The sequence below is a fragment of the Sphaeramia orbicularis genome, chromosome 2 (genome assembly GCF_902148855.1).
Source record: "Sphaeramia orbicularis chromosome 2, fSphaOr1.1, whole genome shotgun sequence".
Taxonomy (NCBI): Eukaryota; Metazoa; Chordata; class Actinopteri; order Kurtiformes; family Apogonidae; genus Sphaeramia; species Sphaeramia orbicularis.
This window is the reverse complement of record NC_043958.1, coordinates 13,348,387-13,364,556: the sequence shown is the minus strand read 5'-3', so window position 1 is coordinate 13,364,556 and position 16,170 is coordinate 13,348,387. Positions and strand designations below refer to the sequence as shown.

Below are 16,170 nucleotides of genomic sequence, written 5' to 3'. Positions count from 1 at the left end.
ATTTGGTATTTCTGTTCAATTTCTGTACAATGTCAGACTGTTTTCACTCCTAACCAGATGCGTCTCTCTCTCTTATTACTCCCTGTCAATCTGTCGCGTTAATCTGAATCCTGCGCATGCGTGTTACGGTGATTCCTGCTGCCTTGTACCCGCGACATTTCCCAGTTGGTTATAACCGAATTTTTAAGTACCCGATCGTAGATATCTTCAGCTTTTTCTCAGGTGAGACTCATCTAATGGTGTCATTTGAATGCGGAAAAGTCTTTAATGTATGAAGCGTGACATTTAACGACTGTTTGTCAATCACTGAAGTGGAATGAGTGCGCGTGATCGTCTGCTGTTTATTCTACTTTATAGAATTTACGGTAAATATAAAAGTTTAGCTATTCTCCGCAAGTCCAGAATTAAAAATGCTACCTAAGTAAAAGTGCACAAGTATTGTGTTATTTAGTTTGTAATATCGCAGTTTATTTGTCTTATAAGCAAATCGTGTTTTATGTAAAAAGTTGCAAGAATATATGTTGCATAAAGTAGCATTAAATGGAAATAAGTACAGTGCAAATATGGCAGAATTATACTTCAGTACAGTGCTTTAGGAAATGTATTTGTTAAAATCCGCCATTGCCTCTAGCAGTTATTTAATCACTGACAAAGGTCAAAAATTGTTTATGATAACAGGTCTAAACTGTGCATCCAGTCTGTTCTGCGCAGGTCACAACTCCATCAAGATAAACAGGTGAAGAGTTAGACTAGTATGTATTACCTGTAGGAAAATGAAGAATGCATTCCACACAGGTGCATTGCAGTTATTTGAATTAACCTGCAGTTTATCAGTAAAATATGTGATAAACACTAACAGTCCTTATCTGGTTTCTTTCACAGGTGCAGCTGAGTTCACATCTCCAGACCAGATGACTTGTGTTTTTGTCTATGGGACCCTGAAGAAGGGCCAGCCCAACTATTATCGCATGTTTGACACCACTAATGGCAAAGCTGAGTTCCTCGCTTCAGCTCGCACCACTGAGAGATACCCACTGGTCATCGCTACCAAGTACAACATCCCTTTCCTCCTCAACATTCCTGGTCAGGGCAACCAAGTCCACGGGGAGATCTACAAAGTGGATGAGCAGATGCTGAAATTCCTGGATGATTTTGAGGGTGTTCCTGAGATGTACCAACGGACGCTGGTCAAACTGGAGGTGAAGGAATGGGTCGGGCCTGCAGAAGGAGAGACCCCGACACCAGGGAGCATCACTGAGGCTTTTATTTACAGCACAACAACCTACGACTCAGACTGTTTGTCCCTGCCCATGTATGAAAACTATGACTCGTATGGAAAGCACGGGCTTGAGTATGACTTAAAAGAAATAGAGGACCGGTAAATGCTGCACAACTACCTCTGTAAAACTGATCATACACTGAATAAACACACCTTACATCCTTGTTGGTATACCTCAAACAACTGATTAGTCTGAAAAATTACTGTAAATAAATTGTTTTCTGTTTTCATCTGGGGCTGTCCCTATAAAAAAGTAGATAACATTATGTGTCTGAGCAACCTTGTGTGTTTCATACAAACAAATCAATCTTTTTTAGAACTTTATTTAAAATTATAAAATCCAGAAAAAGTGGAAGGATACAGAAGTGAAGACATTTTGGCAGTGAACCAATAAAATCTCTGTAGGCTGAGTTATGAAATGACTTTGTCCTTTTCATTCAAGCACACATAGAGGGAAAAAAATAAAAATAAACAGATGGAGACAATAACATTTCACAGTGTATCAAAGTACTGTACAAACAGTTACCTTGAGAAAACGATGGCTGTTTTGTTTAATAAAGTCCAAACTGGGATCACAAGTATTCACCAATTCATATATAGATTGTCATACAAAAAATACTCTCCATCACCACAAGTGCGTTCACATGCACCCGACATACATATAAAGCAGGTTTTGTACAAATATCACCATGGAAATAACACTTACATGTCCAAATGGTAATATGACACAATGCACATTACAAAGTCATGCTACAGTGTACCGAACACTTAAGATAAATCTCATGTATTTCATGTCACAATATTGCAAAATGGATATGTTGTTGGCATAACCTGAACGATAAATTCATGTGTTTGTGCATGTGAACATCATTCAGTCGTAGAAACAGAGAGTCAAATATAACCAGTTCAGCATAAAAAACAACTAAAATTACAAAGATACTGTCAGTTTGCCTTTAATCAGACACTAGTGGTGAAGAAATTGGCGTTATGCACTGTGTGTAATAAAAGGGTGCAGACAGGAAGTAGAGGTGACTGAAGTGAAGTGGGAAGATCTCTTGAGTGGTGTGCGAGTATGTGTGAAGCAATTCAGAGGTATTATTAAGAGTGTCAATTTTAGTGCCTGCTGTGTGGTAGTGTGACCACATCCAAGGGTCTCTTTCTGGCATTTGTGCATTTTGGAGTCCAGATATTCACCCAGGCAAGAGTGTCTCTGTGCAGAATAAAGAAGAGGGTGCAGCGAGGGAGGGGGGCGGGGGCTTCATCAGTAAAGGTCTTTTCTGGTGTTTGGCAGGGAACGGCTGGCAGAGCAGGTGGCACTGCGGATCACCTCCATCCACCTGGAGTCAAGGATAATTAAAACAAAACTTATCATCAAACAACTGCTTCTGAGCCGAGGTATTTTGTAGATAACAGATGGAAATATTTGACTATTTATTACACCTACTTTGGCTGTGCTGATAAAATGACTACTGTTAATAAATATGAATAATAAAATATGTTTATGGAGCACCTTTAAAATGAGGGTGACTAAAGTGCACATAGAAAAGGAAACTGAAAAACCATAAAAACTCCACACACAAAGGGAATAAAAATTAACTAGTGCTATAAATAAAATTTTAAGAATGAAAAGACAAACTGGGCATTTCACAGTCTACGAGCCCAGACTGCAAAGGCTCTATTCACCTCTACACATCAGTCAGAACCGTTGAACAATGAGGGATGATAACGTCTGAGGATCTCAGGGGGCATGAGAGGACAAAGGGCAATGACAGCTCTGGTAAACAACTTGGGGCAAGGCATCTCAGGGCTTTGAAAGTAATCAATAATATCCTAAAATCAATTCTAAAGGCAACAGCAGCAAGTGGAACGAAGCCAGGATCAGTGAGATGTGATTGTGTCTCTGACAGCAGCTTATGATGATTATTACCAGAATTAAATTGTGTAATCTTGTGTAATATGTCTACGATGATGAAAACCAGATTAAAACTTTTATTTAACATGTTTGACTTGTGTTCAAAGATGACACAAAGATGCCTGTAGTGCTGACTTATCGAACAGGGCAAGATTGTCTGGGTGTTTGTGCTTGCTCTATCTTGACCTGTGATCACAGTCGCATCAATATCTCTGTCTTATCCGCATTTAGCCGCAGGAGATATTGTCACATCTGTGTGCAGATGTCACGGAGGCAGTTTAACAGGCTGAAGGTGATTGATTGTTGTTCGCAGCCTCACAGCTTTGATAGATGGCAGTAGCGTCATCTGGGAAAATATGGAAACTGAAATGTCTTTGGGAGTTTGTAAATGGAAAATAAGACTGGAGCCTTCACCAGTTCATTAGTCTGCTCTTCATTACTATTATTCCCCTGTTATCAACACTGACTTCATCCATTTTATTTACACAGTGAGGCAAGACATCTGTGGATTGTGCTGAAATATGAAGTTATTTTCTCAAGTCTGTTAACACGAATCATAAATAAACTCTTTAAGTCAGATATATTAAAGCTACGGTACTTTCAGCATATTCAACAAGAATTCCAATTTTCCACAGTGACGTGAAACAGCATCAGCTTTTAATTAAGTAAAAAAGTGTTAGGCATTTTTAAACTCCCCTGCTTTCAGGTCCTGTAGCTTTAACCCATTTTTAAATACACTTTTCCAGTAAAATACGGTACCTTTCAAATGTGTACTCGCTCTCTGATCTGAAGTAGTAGACGTGGGACTTAAAGTGGAGTTTGAAGACATAGTCTTTGTGGATGTTTTCTGACTCTGATGGGACAGTGACAGAGTAGCCCAGCAGAGGAAGACTGGCCAAAGGGTAATCATCCTGTGAGACAGAGTGAACCACAAAAAAGTTTCAACGGTCATCCTTCAGACATATAAATACTGTATCTAATAGGCTATGATCTTATACAGGTAGGAGACACTTTTTCAGACAAACCACATGATTACAGTGATTAACCTGGTGGGACTTGTAGAAGAAGAGGCTGAAGTTAGTGAAGACAACCCAGAGCTTCTGCCACCCGTTGCTGTTCTTAAACTTCCTCAACAGGTTCCCTGACAGCTGGTTCTGTCAACACAGTCCATGAGACAAGAAAGGAGACAGTTACAGACATATGGAGCCATAAAGTCAAAGATATTCACAAAGATCCTTTACTGTGTTGTGTGTTATAATTGGAGAAGAGAAGAAAAAGAGATACTATTCACATAACATTAACATAAGCTGTATTAATGAATGGTATGGTATTAATAGTTACAGAGGGATCTCCTGGCAGCTGCTACAATGAGGCTCAATTTAGGGACTTTACGTAGTTGAATATGTGCAACTAAATCTTACTAAGACAAATTGCTTTTCAGATTCAACACAAAGGTCATTTGACGTTGGTCAGATTGCACTCAGCAGCTGAGGTTGTGACTATTGCAGTACCTCTCTACTCCAGCGGATGTCACTAAAGAACAGGCTGTGTGTCCTGTACCAGCAAGCCACAGAGTGACACATGGGCCCCTGAAGGCTGCTGAGGGGCCTCATCAACTCACTGGCCGCACTACTGGCCTCTAGCAATGTCAGTGTGGACAGACAGAGGTAAAACCAACAGACAGACAAAGGGAGGTGAAGGTGGTGAGAAGGAGGACAGAGGGACATGACGGGTGAGGATTTGGAGACAGGAAAAGGGACAGAAGAAGGGACAAAAACACACATGTGAGTGGAAAAGTAAGACAAAGGACATTGGGTCAATGGTCCTTTGCCTGTGGAGAAGAAACAAGACAACCACAAAGCAGAAACAGCCACTGGACTCCACAGACATGGGATGTGTGGAAGGAAAAACTGCTGGTGAGAGAAGACAATTAACACACAAACACAAGACACAACACAGTCGGGTACCTCCACAGCAACACTAAAGTCCACCATGGACACACTGGTGTTGCGATGCCAGCAGACGTGCACGGTGGTGTTACCACGGTGACCTTGGCGCTCAAGAGATGAGCGTGAACCCCCGAGTTCCTCCTCTGACTCCTGCTCAGCTCCACCATCCTCTGTCAGCTCTGGAGAACGACGGGCAGGTTAAAGACTGTGGTTAGAGAAAAGGACTAGGGTTCTTCGTCTACTCCACTACATCACAGAGGAAAATATTGTTTTCACTCCATTACATGAGCCTGATAACTTACTGATTGCTTTTCAGATTACAAATTTTCATCCTCTTCCTATCCAGTTAAAACCACTTATCTGCAAATGTGATGTTTGTGATAAACAGATGGCGTCTTCTTTATGAGTTGAGTTGAAAATTAAGCTCCATCTTAAGCTAAATAAACTTTTAAACACTTTCTTTGGTTCATTGAAAAAAAGCAGTCACAACGCTGAGCTCATGATGAATTCAAAATGAGCGCAACTTTAAAATCTACAGCAGTAAACTGAAACATACACATTAAAAAATAGTAAAACACTGACAGGGACCATTCGACTGCACAATCATATCTCTGACTTTTCATACTTTAAGTACATTTTGGTGGCAATATTTAAATAATTTGACTAAAGAACAGTGTTGAATACAGTATTTTAACTTGTACACAGTATAATATAGTAATATAGTGGGATATTCTCACACTGTACCATTAGTACTTTTACATGTTTAAGGGTTGTGATTTATTCTTTCACTAATTCATTAACTTTGACAATGTTATCAGTGCAGCACATGAATGTGCGTAGAAGACACTAAACTGTTTTAGTATAAAATCCTGAGGAAAGTGCTGTACCTCCTACACAACTGGTTATTGATATTTTAACCACTTCACTTGACAGCTTTACTGGAATTGAAATATTCTTGCTTTTAGCTTTTTTGTCAACAGATCTACTGCTACCGTGTTCATAAAAAAGAGACATCACTATACGATAATACTTCCATAATCTATCCACGTCATCTACCTTCTACTTTAATACAGTATTGCAATCCGGTTGATTCATGCTGTTTAATGCCTTGTCAGCAAACGCAAAACTATATTAAAAGTAACTATGAGGGCAATCACGTACATGGAAAAAAAATGTCATATTCGGTTCACTGCAATATAAAAATGGGGGCAGAACAGTACAAGAACTCCTTTGACACAAAACAAAGAGCTGAGCCAAAATAGTGATCAAAGCTATTTCAATACAGTCTGCTACAAAAAAGGAGAAAAACCATCCTTTTGTTGTAACTTGTAAGCCAATACTCTTTAACTGTTTGAGTTTAAAATGTATGTTGAAGGCTGTGGAGCTGAGGAACAATGGAGACGTCAAACCCAAAGGTCATCAGCGGGAGGGACACATTGAACATTATGACAGGCCTTTAAGGTAAAGGATGAGTCAACAGAAGTCAGGAGAAAGGGGCGACAGCTGGGGGCACAGACTGAGAAATATCAGGTGACTTTAAAAATATGATGAAAAGACCACTGGGAATAAATCTGTAAGGTTCACGAGGCGCTGACAGCAGCTGTCTCTCTTGTAAAAAGGAAAGAAAAAGACTGGAAATTTTTTTTTTCCTGTTTGTGATCGTATATTTCCTTAAGAGAAAGAGCTTTTGATGCAAGTTCATACCAATGCACCCATTCTTAGACACAGTGATCAGTCAAGCTAGCAGGTCCCAGCTGTGTCACATTAACTTTTATTTGAAGACGCTGACAAACGTCATGTGGAATCCTTTCCACACAGTGTTCGGTTCCCACAGGACTGCAGACAGCCCCACAGAGCTGAGTGGCTGTGATATTTTTGGGGGAGGCAGGTTGACGGGGCCTGACAGCCTAAACCCTGGGAAAATCTGAATGAGTGAGCGATCCTCTGTGTACATAAAAGGCAGTCTTACTGTTGTCGATGGGGCTGGTGGAGAGCAGGTCAGTGTGTGGGCTGCTGCTCTGCTCTGCCAGGTCTATGGCCATCCTGATATCCTCCACCCACCGCTCCATCTCTGACGTACAGCTGGACACACAAAACACAACACTCTAACACTGTGGTAACGCTCTTACACAGTACAGGTCAAAAGTTCATCTAACTGACACTACACATAATGACAAAAATAAGACAGTAGGCAGCAAAAAGCACAGAGAAAATACTAGGAAGTCTGAATATGTCTATAACATACAGTCACTATGCCTGTATTTGTGTCAGTGACAATTATCAGCATATTATGGTCTTCATTTAACAACAGAAACCCTGTTTTTGATCTGTGAATGAATGACTAAATGGAAACTAGGTCACAAAATCCTTTTTAATTAGAGAACTAAACTGTGGCTGAAGTCCTGCAGAGAGGAAATCCATTTTTAATGAGGCTGACCTGTATTAATCTTTAAAAATGTTATTCTTAGAGCACATAGCTTCTATTTATAATGAATGAGTTGTATTTTTTCTTTCTTTGTGTGTGTAGATTTCTTTGTTTTTGCAATGCTCCCACTCGATCTCTTTCTTCTTTGTTTCTTTAATGTCTTTTATTTTATTTTGGTGATCTGATCCCAAGTGGATGGCCCTAGTACGTCAATTCACATCTGGCATTAGAATGCATCTCCACATGCATCTCCCGTGACCAGCCGTGATCCACACACTCTTGTGCATATAAAAAAGCTCTTCTAATTGCCTAAATGAAAGCTAGGCAAGCTTTCATTTCCTGCAGGCACCATAGACGCAGCAAGTTTATTTATCTGATAAATTCTTTATGGCATCACAAATAAAGGAACTATCAGAAGACTGAATGATCAAATGAAAGGATGTTTTACTTTGTTCATCTTTACTGGTTTACGTCATTAGGTGGAAAAATAGCATATTTCTCTTGATGCAACACATATTTATCAACATTATACACTTTAATAATGATCAGATCTTCACATGATTAAAAATGTTCATTAAGTCTATATAAACTGGTAATATACTATCACAGTATAATAAAATCCTATATTATATCTATTTTCAGACATAAGGATTCAATCTGTGCATGTTGGCATGTGAATGAACATGTACTTTTACTTACACTGTGACGTCATGTAGATGCATATGTGGCCATCCAGAACCCAGATAACATCAGAATGTGCCCTGAATGCTTGAGTAATGAATGTATGTCTGTCTGTTTGGGATCTGATCACCAACCTTTCAGGTCTAAACAGGGCCTCTGGTAATCCTTATTGCATCATCTAATTATAAAGCTGATCATTGTTTTGTTCTGGTGTGTGTGTGTGTGTATATGTGTTTATACCTGGCTGCCACCACTATAGACTGCCGCTGCCCAAACAAGGTAAAAGAATGAGGGACTCCCCACTCCTCCTCGCTTTCTCTGATCTACAGACAAATCAATGCATGACACTGGTGAGACACAATGTCAAACAGTAAACAGTGATCAAAACATGTACTGATCTAAATGTGGTTTCTCAGCTTTTCAGTGGTGTCAGATGTGTTTTATTTGGATGTTCAGAGGTGCTGTAGTAACCATGGAAACACCCATGTCACTGGTTGCAAACACTTGTTTTTACACACAGTTGATAATATATTTAGCTGAAAAAGACAGTTTTTCCATCACCTTTTTTTATTTTGATAGAATAACCTTACAGTTTCCTTTAAACTGAACTACAGTTTTTATGATTTGATCAGTGATCATGATCAGTGAATTAAAAATAAGAAAAAAATTCACTTGGAAGTCATGACAGAAATAGTTCTAGGTCTTTAAGGGTTAAATTCTGAACAGCCAACAGAGTACGATTAATGTACCGTCATTCCAAAGAGGGGTAGCTGGCCATGAACCTTGAACTGATTGGCTGGTGTCATCCCTCGACTGGTGTACACCAAAGCATCACTAAACTGGGGAGAGCAAAGAGAAGGGGTCATATTTATGTCACTGGCGATATTTTCAGCAAATTCCAGTAGTGAAAGGTGTTGTGTTGTACCAGGAAGAACATTCTCTGCTGAAGTCCCTTCCCTGAGAGCTTGCTGAGGCAACCAAGCCGAATGAACTCCTGCAGGTAAGGCACAAACATAGTTTTTAGAGGATAATTTAACACTAAAATAAACTACTAATCCCAAAATATAAAATCTTACCCTCCCAGGGATGGCGAGGTTGTCAATACCAGTTAGATCTTTCTTCAGCTCTAGAAGCTTCTGGAAGTTCTCCATCTTCATCATGGTGCCTTGAAGCTGAAGCACCATCTCTGAGATGTCAGCTAGAGCGGCTGGAGAGGAAGGAACAGACAGTCAGGAAAAGAAAACTCTACTTTGGAAAGCACTTCCAATTGAGAACACGCGCTGTCTCGTACCTCTGCTGTCCCTGAAGTCGTCGTGGGTGGGTGGGTAGTGCTTGCAGAGCCTCTCTAGGATGAGTTTGTAGTGCAGCAGGCGGTGGAGGGGCCTCAGGAGGAAAACATTGAAGGGCAGGTAGCATACCCTCTGTTGCTCAAAGTCCCGACACAGAGCCTCCACCTTCCGAGCAGACCTGAGGCAAAGTTCATGCTCAAAATGTGACATGTAGAAAAGAGAGCACTCTGTTACATCACTGAACACCAGTAAACACTCACTACCTACCTACACACCCGCTCCAACTCCACCAGGCATTCAGAATGCTTCTGGAGATGAACTGTCAGTTGCTGCAGATGCAAGACAATGATTTACAATGGATAAGACAGTGAGTGAATTATTATTATTATCATTTTTTGCAAATACAGAATGCAGGTCTACAGCGTACTTACCCTCAGGCCCTGAATGTTCTTCAGGAGAACATCACCAATTCTCTGATAGTCTCCTTTAATGTGAGCATTAGAACGTCCCTCCCTAAGAAAGAGACACAATAGAGAATATTTGCCTCATGTGTAGGAACACTTATATACCACTAGATGTCAGGGCAGTGCTACATTTACCACAGAGCACTGGAAAATATCCACTGAGATCCCTCAATCACATTCACATTACCAGCATATACTTGGGTCCCCTCCAAAAATGGGGTTCGTGTGTGAGAGAGCGAGGGCGAGAGAGAGAGAGAGCAGGGAAAAAGACACTTGTGAGACCAAAAGACAACTCCCCCTCCTGCCTGTTACTATTGAAATAACAGACAACATTCCCATCAGTGGGAAATGAGAACTTTGTGGTTGAACTAAGGTGACTGCTCGTCTCCTTATTTCAACCCATATCACCTCATCCATGACTCCTCCTTAAGGATTATTGGCTGTTTGCCCTTTGCACTAAACTGGGTTGCATGTCACTGTGAAAGGTCACGCGTCATATTTGAACAGCTGGTTGGAAACAATGCAACAGGATACAGTAAATCTACAGCAGGGTGAGATTCTGTGTTTTTGTCCACACCTGCAGGAGTCCAGGTGTTATGATCACTTCTTTGTACAAGAATGAAACCTGGCACCCTCGTACAGTTTGTCCTGGACATTCTCAGAACTGACTATTTCAGTGTCAATTTTTCCACATTTATAGCCATGTAGAAATATTAACTGTATTATTTCTTATAAAACACAGTGATTCGTCCAGGTGATTAGTTAACAGTAAACCACAGTATGTAATACCTACATATGTCTGTTACATATATGTGTGGGCATTTTTAAAAGATCCCTGGACAGTATAGTACAATAGGTCACCTTTAACTTTGTTGTTTCTGCAGGGTTGAAATGAGCAGATGCATTTATTTCTCATTCATGTTTCTTCACATATAACAAGATAATACAGGGAATATGTGCACACCATTAAAAGACACACAAAAACTGAACTAAGTAGGTTAATGTCACTATTTAGTGTGACCCCTAACCCCATGACAAGAAGCAGCACAAACAATTAGAAACATCTGACGTGTTGAATGAAACCTGGTATAAAACATCAGAAAATTAATGCAATAAGTCTCATATTGTCTGAACAAAGGGTTACAGACATGTTAAGTGCAAAGGGAGGTCACATTAAATATGACTACTTTGTTCTATAGAAGTTGTTTTTTTGCTTTCCCTGCTATATATATTTCACAAATGTCAGAATGGATCTAAGTATAGAGACTGAGAAATGCAGATGTGGTCATTAGAACTTTACTAAACCAACAAACCTGTTGGCCTAGGACTTTTGCCCAGTACAGTAAAGATGCTTTAAGGTTGATTTAGTGTTTGTTGACTTCTCTAACAAACACTTACCACTGCGCGAGCCTCTGCTCCACCTCTTTGAGGAAACCCTCATGGAAAGTATAGATCGGATCATAGTTGGCTGAGATCAGATTCTGGACAGAGTTTGGGAAGGCCTCATCTTTCCCCACTGCACTCTGGAAGGACTGGGATGGCCAATCACACAAAAACAGATCAGAAATGACATGATGTGGCCATGTGGAGAAAACACAAAACCATACAACACATCCTAAAAGTTTAAAGATTAAAAGGAGGGACACCAAGACTTGTTTGCACCAAGAAAATCCACCAGCTGTCTCACATACACCGTGATCCTTGGAACCCCTGCCACTGAAGTGTTGAATTAAATGACAGAATTATAACAGCTCCAGTGACCAGAAGGTTGTCCAGCTGTTCACAGGAGGACTCAAAGGGATGGAGGAAGGGAGACTGACACAGGGAGGGATAGAGGGAAGGGTGTGGGATCCTAGGCAGCAGCAGCAGTGCCAGCCAAAGAAAATATTTAAGAGGGTTTTAAAAAAGTGCCAGCACACGCCTTCCTCCCACATCAGAGAGGGTGGAAACTACTGTTAGGAAGAAAAACAGCTGAGAGGGAGAAACAGACTGAACAGAGGGGAGATATGGGAAAGGCCATCATAGAAGGTGTCCCTGTTCACTGCTCCATCCATATGGAGGTCAAAGGTCATGTTCAAGGTTATGGGATCTTCTTTTTACTGCTTAAAAGGAGCTGACACATGCTGGATGGAGGCTTACATTACACTCCTGCTACTGATTCCTCCTTGTTTGTTAGATACGCACAATAAAAGCCTGTGCTTACTTTATAGTCTGTCACACGAAACCAAAGCCAGTCAGACATTGATCTACATTAAGATGTGCTTTCATCCCAGGATTTAGGACCCAGACATTGTATTCATGAATGTGGAATGAGTGTTTCCTTTATGTGGATTTTACTGGTTTTACTTGTAAACATAAACAGTCAGGCCGTGGCTCATCAGCAGAAACTTGGCTTTGGTAACTTTAACTACATGGTGAACATGAATCAACTAAAAACAAGGTGGATTATGTGCATAAGAAAAAGCCTTATAGACCTCAGCTGCTGTACCTAAGTCAGAGTAAATGTTTATGGTATGTAAATAAATCCTCCAGTGGGTGTAATTAATGTCAAATGACAGAAAACTACATGTAAAAACAGAACTATTAAATTGTAACTTTAGCAACTGCATTACCAATAATTGAGCCCAACTTCAGCTTCTTTTCCCACAATTTTGACTTTCAAAAGACTGAAAATGAGGTCACTGTCCTTGTATCAGCTGTGAAAACAACAACCTCAAATCCCTTTGCCACAAGCAGCAACCCAAACTAACCCCTGAATTCACACGTAACCTTTAAAAAGCCCAGTTTTAGTTCGCAATCTGACATTTAAACTTTGTAATAACCAGCTCTGAGTCACTGCCCCTGTACTAAAACTTTAAAGAGCACAATCTTGGCTCAGTGTCGTCCTGCATTAGCCTCTGTGAGCTCTGAAGGCAAATGTATTTACACTTGGCGAGACCAGCTCCAGGACTCGACACAGATGACTTTACAAAGATCTGAGCTGAGAACGGCTGACAGTGAGCACGGGACATGGCAAAGGACAGAGACAGAGGAGAGGGGAGGGTCAACCATGGTTTCTGCAGGTTTCAACAACTGAGCATTTCTTTTTAGAACCATTATGAAGACATTAGAAGACCTAGTTCCTGTTTTGTGGCATTAGGGCCAGGATTTGGTGATAGTTATTCTGGGTTTCTGCAAGTATCAGCAAATGTGACTTAATGCTTTTTAATGCCACTTTAAACAAATTTAATGCTCATGTCCAACTGCAGATACAGTTTTATATATAGTTTTATGATGGTTTACAGTCAACAGGCTTTAACCAGGTTCTGAATAGTTCCTCCTCCAGTCACTTCTGCTGCAACTTGCATTTTCCCATTTTTCCGACATTTGCTAATATTCCTTCTGCTCTTTTGCCACAGCATGAGCACGCTCACAGCACGTTACGTTCCAAGCATCCGGTGTTGATGACTTCGTGTATCGACCATAAACAATAGCCAATTAAAGGGTTCCGCCTGTCAATCATCACACTATACTTCCCATCAAAATTAATAAATGTTTATATTGTTCTTATTTTTGTAATGTTCTTATTTTTTTGTATTGTTTCTTATTTTTTGTCGTTAATTTTTGTTGTGCAGCTTTTTATGTTTTTAATCTATTCTTGTATTTTATTCTTTTATTTAGGTTTTATTTATTCTTCTGTACCACACTTTTTTTTTTTTTTCATTTTTTTGTACAGTTGTTCTATGTCTTTTAATCTATTCTTGTATTTTACTCTTTTATTTTGGTTGTTATTTATTCTTCTGTACAGCACTTTGGTCCACTGTGGCTGTTTTGAAGTGCTTTACAAATAAAGTTGGATTGGATATAATCAAAATAAATCGTGAATAACACTGCTTTTTTTCTAGCAAGTGTATTAAATTTTTTAATGCCTCTGGACATCGAATTTAATACTTTTTAATGCCATTTAAGGCTTTAATTTTCCAAAAATCTATTTAATGATTTTTCATGCTTCTTAATGACCCGCATAAACCCAGTTATTATGTTAAAACCAGAATGGCACATTGTTTGCTAGTTGCTTTTTACTGTAACTTAGCATTTTTTCTGACTTCCCTTGTGCCTTTACGCCTGAAGTTCCAAAAATTTAGCATTTTTCTAAATGGTGCAATGGGATTTAAATTTCTTATTTTCATTATGCTTTAAGTTTAATCCATATTTAAGAGAAGTAAACTGACAAAATGTACCTTTCTAAGATATTTTAAGATACAAATTCAGATTAGGGTTGGCATCTTGGACTTTTCTGTCTATCTTGTTGCTGCTTTAGTTGTTGTCCGAGTGTTTAGGTCAGATGCCCTTACCTCTGTGATGACTTGAAGGTCTTTGAGGTAGGTTCGCTCTGTGGTCAACAGTTCTTTTGCTATGAAGTAGGCCTTGTCTGTGGGAAACTTCTGGACACAAACCAAAAAAATGAGATCGATTCATCTGCCCCCCCCAAAGATTCTATTCATTTGTGAAGTTCCTATAACATAAAATAGGACACACCCACCTTTCGCCTCGCCTCGTCCTCATCTTCGTTGCGGACATAACCAGCGTCAGTGAGCAGTGGGCTGGTGAGCGGCGATAACTGCCGTCCTTCAGGGCTCTGACCCAGACCCAACACAACGGTACTGCCCGTCCCCTGTCCATTCACCGAACCATTGCCGTTTACTACCACATGGGGGCTTCCCATTGGAGAGTCCTCTGAACCTGGACTGCCTGGGGGAGGAAAAGAACAAAGAGTGAGATAAAACAGCAGATGGTAGGAGAAGGTAGGACAGGAAAATGGACACAGCTAGAATCAATCCTATGATTTGGAAAGATACTCAAGTACTTGAATGAAATTCACTGCCACCTTGGATTCCTCTCTCTCATCTATTCAGTTCTTACTGTGATGCTTTTACTCGTTCTAATTGATAAAAAAATCAGTATGGCAATGAATTTCGAGATTGCACAAATCTACAGTAAAGCATGTGTCTTGATTTATGTCAGAATCCAAGCTATGCAGTTGTTGTCTTCCAGCAGGTTGGAATACGGCATAAACATTAGGATGATTACATCAACAGTCAGAGAATGTTTTAGACAAGGCTTTTTAAAAAATCTAAAGTATGATTAGTAAAAAGCTACAGACTACATGGGTCAGTTTTATGAAGATTTGTGCATTGTAGGGTGAGTGAAAAGAAAATCATGCACATTCACAAGCTGCAAAGTTTAAATTGTGAAAATTTTAACCACAAAATGACAGGTTTTTTTTTTTTTTTTTTTTTTTACTTTTGACTGCATTACAACAATTTATCTTTGGAATTTTCTCTTCTCTGACTCCTTTACAATCACCTATGACCAATATGATCCTCTGCTATTTCAGTGAAGCCTTAAATTGAGTCTATGTTAAAAAATACATTCCTGGCCTGATTATAGCTCAGCGCTGAAGAATGAGACGAAATCAACCTACTTTTCTCTACAGCTACAGACACTACAGAAGTGAACTACAAGTTGTGACTGTATACTTGCCCAGGTGCAAAGTTTCCAAAGAGTCCACTGTTACACACCAAACTGGATCATGGGTAAAACCCTGAGTGCAGATCTGTGATGGGTGCTATAAAAGAACTTACCGCCACACAGAAAGAAAACTAACAACTAGCACAACAAAAACACAGGTCAAAAAAGCGAACAAATGCTAGAAAACAGAAACAACAGACAGAAACGGGTCAAAGTCTGTGCGCATCAGACGAAGCACATGCACAACACCAAACAAAATGAACCACATCTACTCTACAGTCTACCTCTACAACACAATAACACAAAAAGGGGTCACAATTCGGGCAATGTAATGATATGCTGATGGCAGGTGGGGATGGACACGTGGGGTCAGAGGTCACTCAGACATGGTCTCCTCAACAGAAAATTCTCGAGTCCCTTTTCTTTGAACATAAAAGCTCGTTTTTTTTATTGACACTAGTGCTCACAATCAGTTACAGTGTTAAAAAGGAGATGAGAGTCAAGGGAAAAAAACAGAAAAGTCACAAGTTTAAAACCCAGAAGGTGTTCTGTGGTGAAAATAAAAAGGACAGGTGTGCAGAAATACAAAGTGTATCAAGAGTGACAAAGAAAACCAAGTTTTTAGGCCATAAACTGAGCGTGTTAAGGAAAAAATGCTTC

The 16,170-nt window shown here is 39.8% G+C and overlaps 2 protein-coding genes across 2 annotated transcripts in view; one reads left to right on the top strand and one right to left on the bottom strand.

Annotated features, from left to right (window-relative positions):
* The first annotated feature begins 40 nt into the window (after positions 1 to 40).
* On the top strand, positions 41 to 1,689 carry LOC115433779 (gamma-glutamylaminecyclotransferase-like). The gene is made up of 2 exons (XM_030155274.1): positions 41 to 222; positions 883 to 1,689. The coding sequence occupies exons 1-2, from the start codon at positions 117 to 119 to the stop codon at positions 1,380 to 1,382; spliced, it is 606 nt and encodes a 201-aa protein (XP_030011134.1). The 5' UTR covers positions 41 to 116; the 3' UTR covers positions 1,383 to 1,689.
* The window catches only part of LOC115433748 (FERM, ARHGEF and pleckstrin domain-containing protein 1-like), a 58,834-nt gene continuing 44,250 nt past the window's right edge, over positions 1,587 to 16,170 (bottom strand). Inside the window, exons 14-28 of the mRNA XM_030155230.1 lie at positions 14,522 to 14,730; positions 14,334 to 14,423; positions 11,398 to 11,531; positions 9,967 to 10,048; positions 9,803 to 9,864; positions 9,538 to 9,713; positions 9,323 to 9,453; positions 9,172 to 9,240; positions 8,996 to 9,085; positions 8,487 to 8,569; positions 7,110 to 7,222; positions 5,159 to 5,319; positions 4,238 to 4,345; positions 3,951 to 4,102; positions 1,587 to 2,616 (exon numbers count right to left, since the gene is read on the bottom strand). Coding sequence (XP_030011090.1) covers positions 2,541 to 2,616; positions 3,951 to 4,102; positions 4,238 to 4,345; positions 5,159 to 5,319; positions 7,110 to 7,222; positions 8,487 to 8,569; positions 8,996 to 9,085; positions 9,172 to 9,240; positions 9,323 to 9,453; positions 9,538 to 9,713; positions 9,803 to 9,864; positions 9,967 to 10,048; positions 11,398 to 11,531; positions 14,334 to 14,423; positions 14,522 to 14,730 — 1,736 coding nt within the window. The 3' untranslated portion in view covers positions 1,587 to 2,540. The remainder of the gene's footprint in view (positions 2,617 to 3,950; positions 4,103 to 4,237; positions 4,346 to 5,158; positions 5,320 to 7,109; positions 7,223 to 8,486; positions 8,570 to 8,995; positions 9,086 to 9,171; positions 9,241 to 9,322; positions 9,454 to 9,537; positions 9,714 to 9,802; positions 9,865 to 9,966; positions 10,049 to 11,397; positions 11,532 to 14,333; positions 14,424 to 14,521; positions 14,731 to 16,170) is intronic.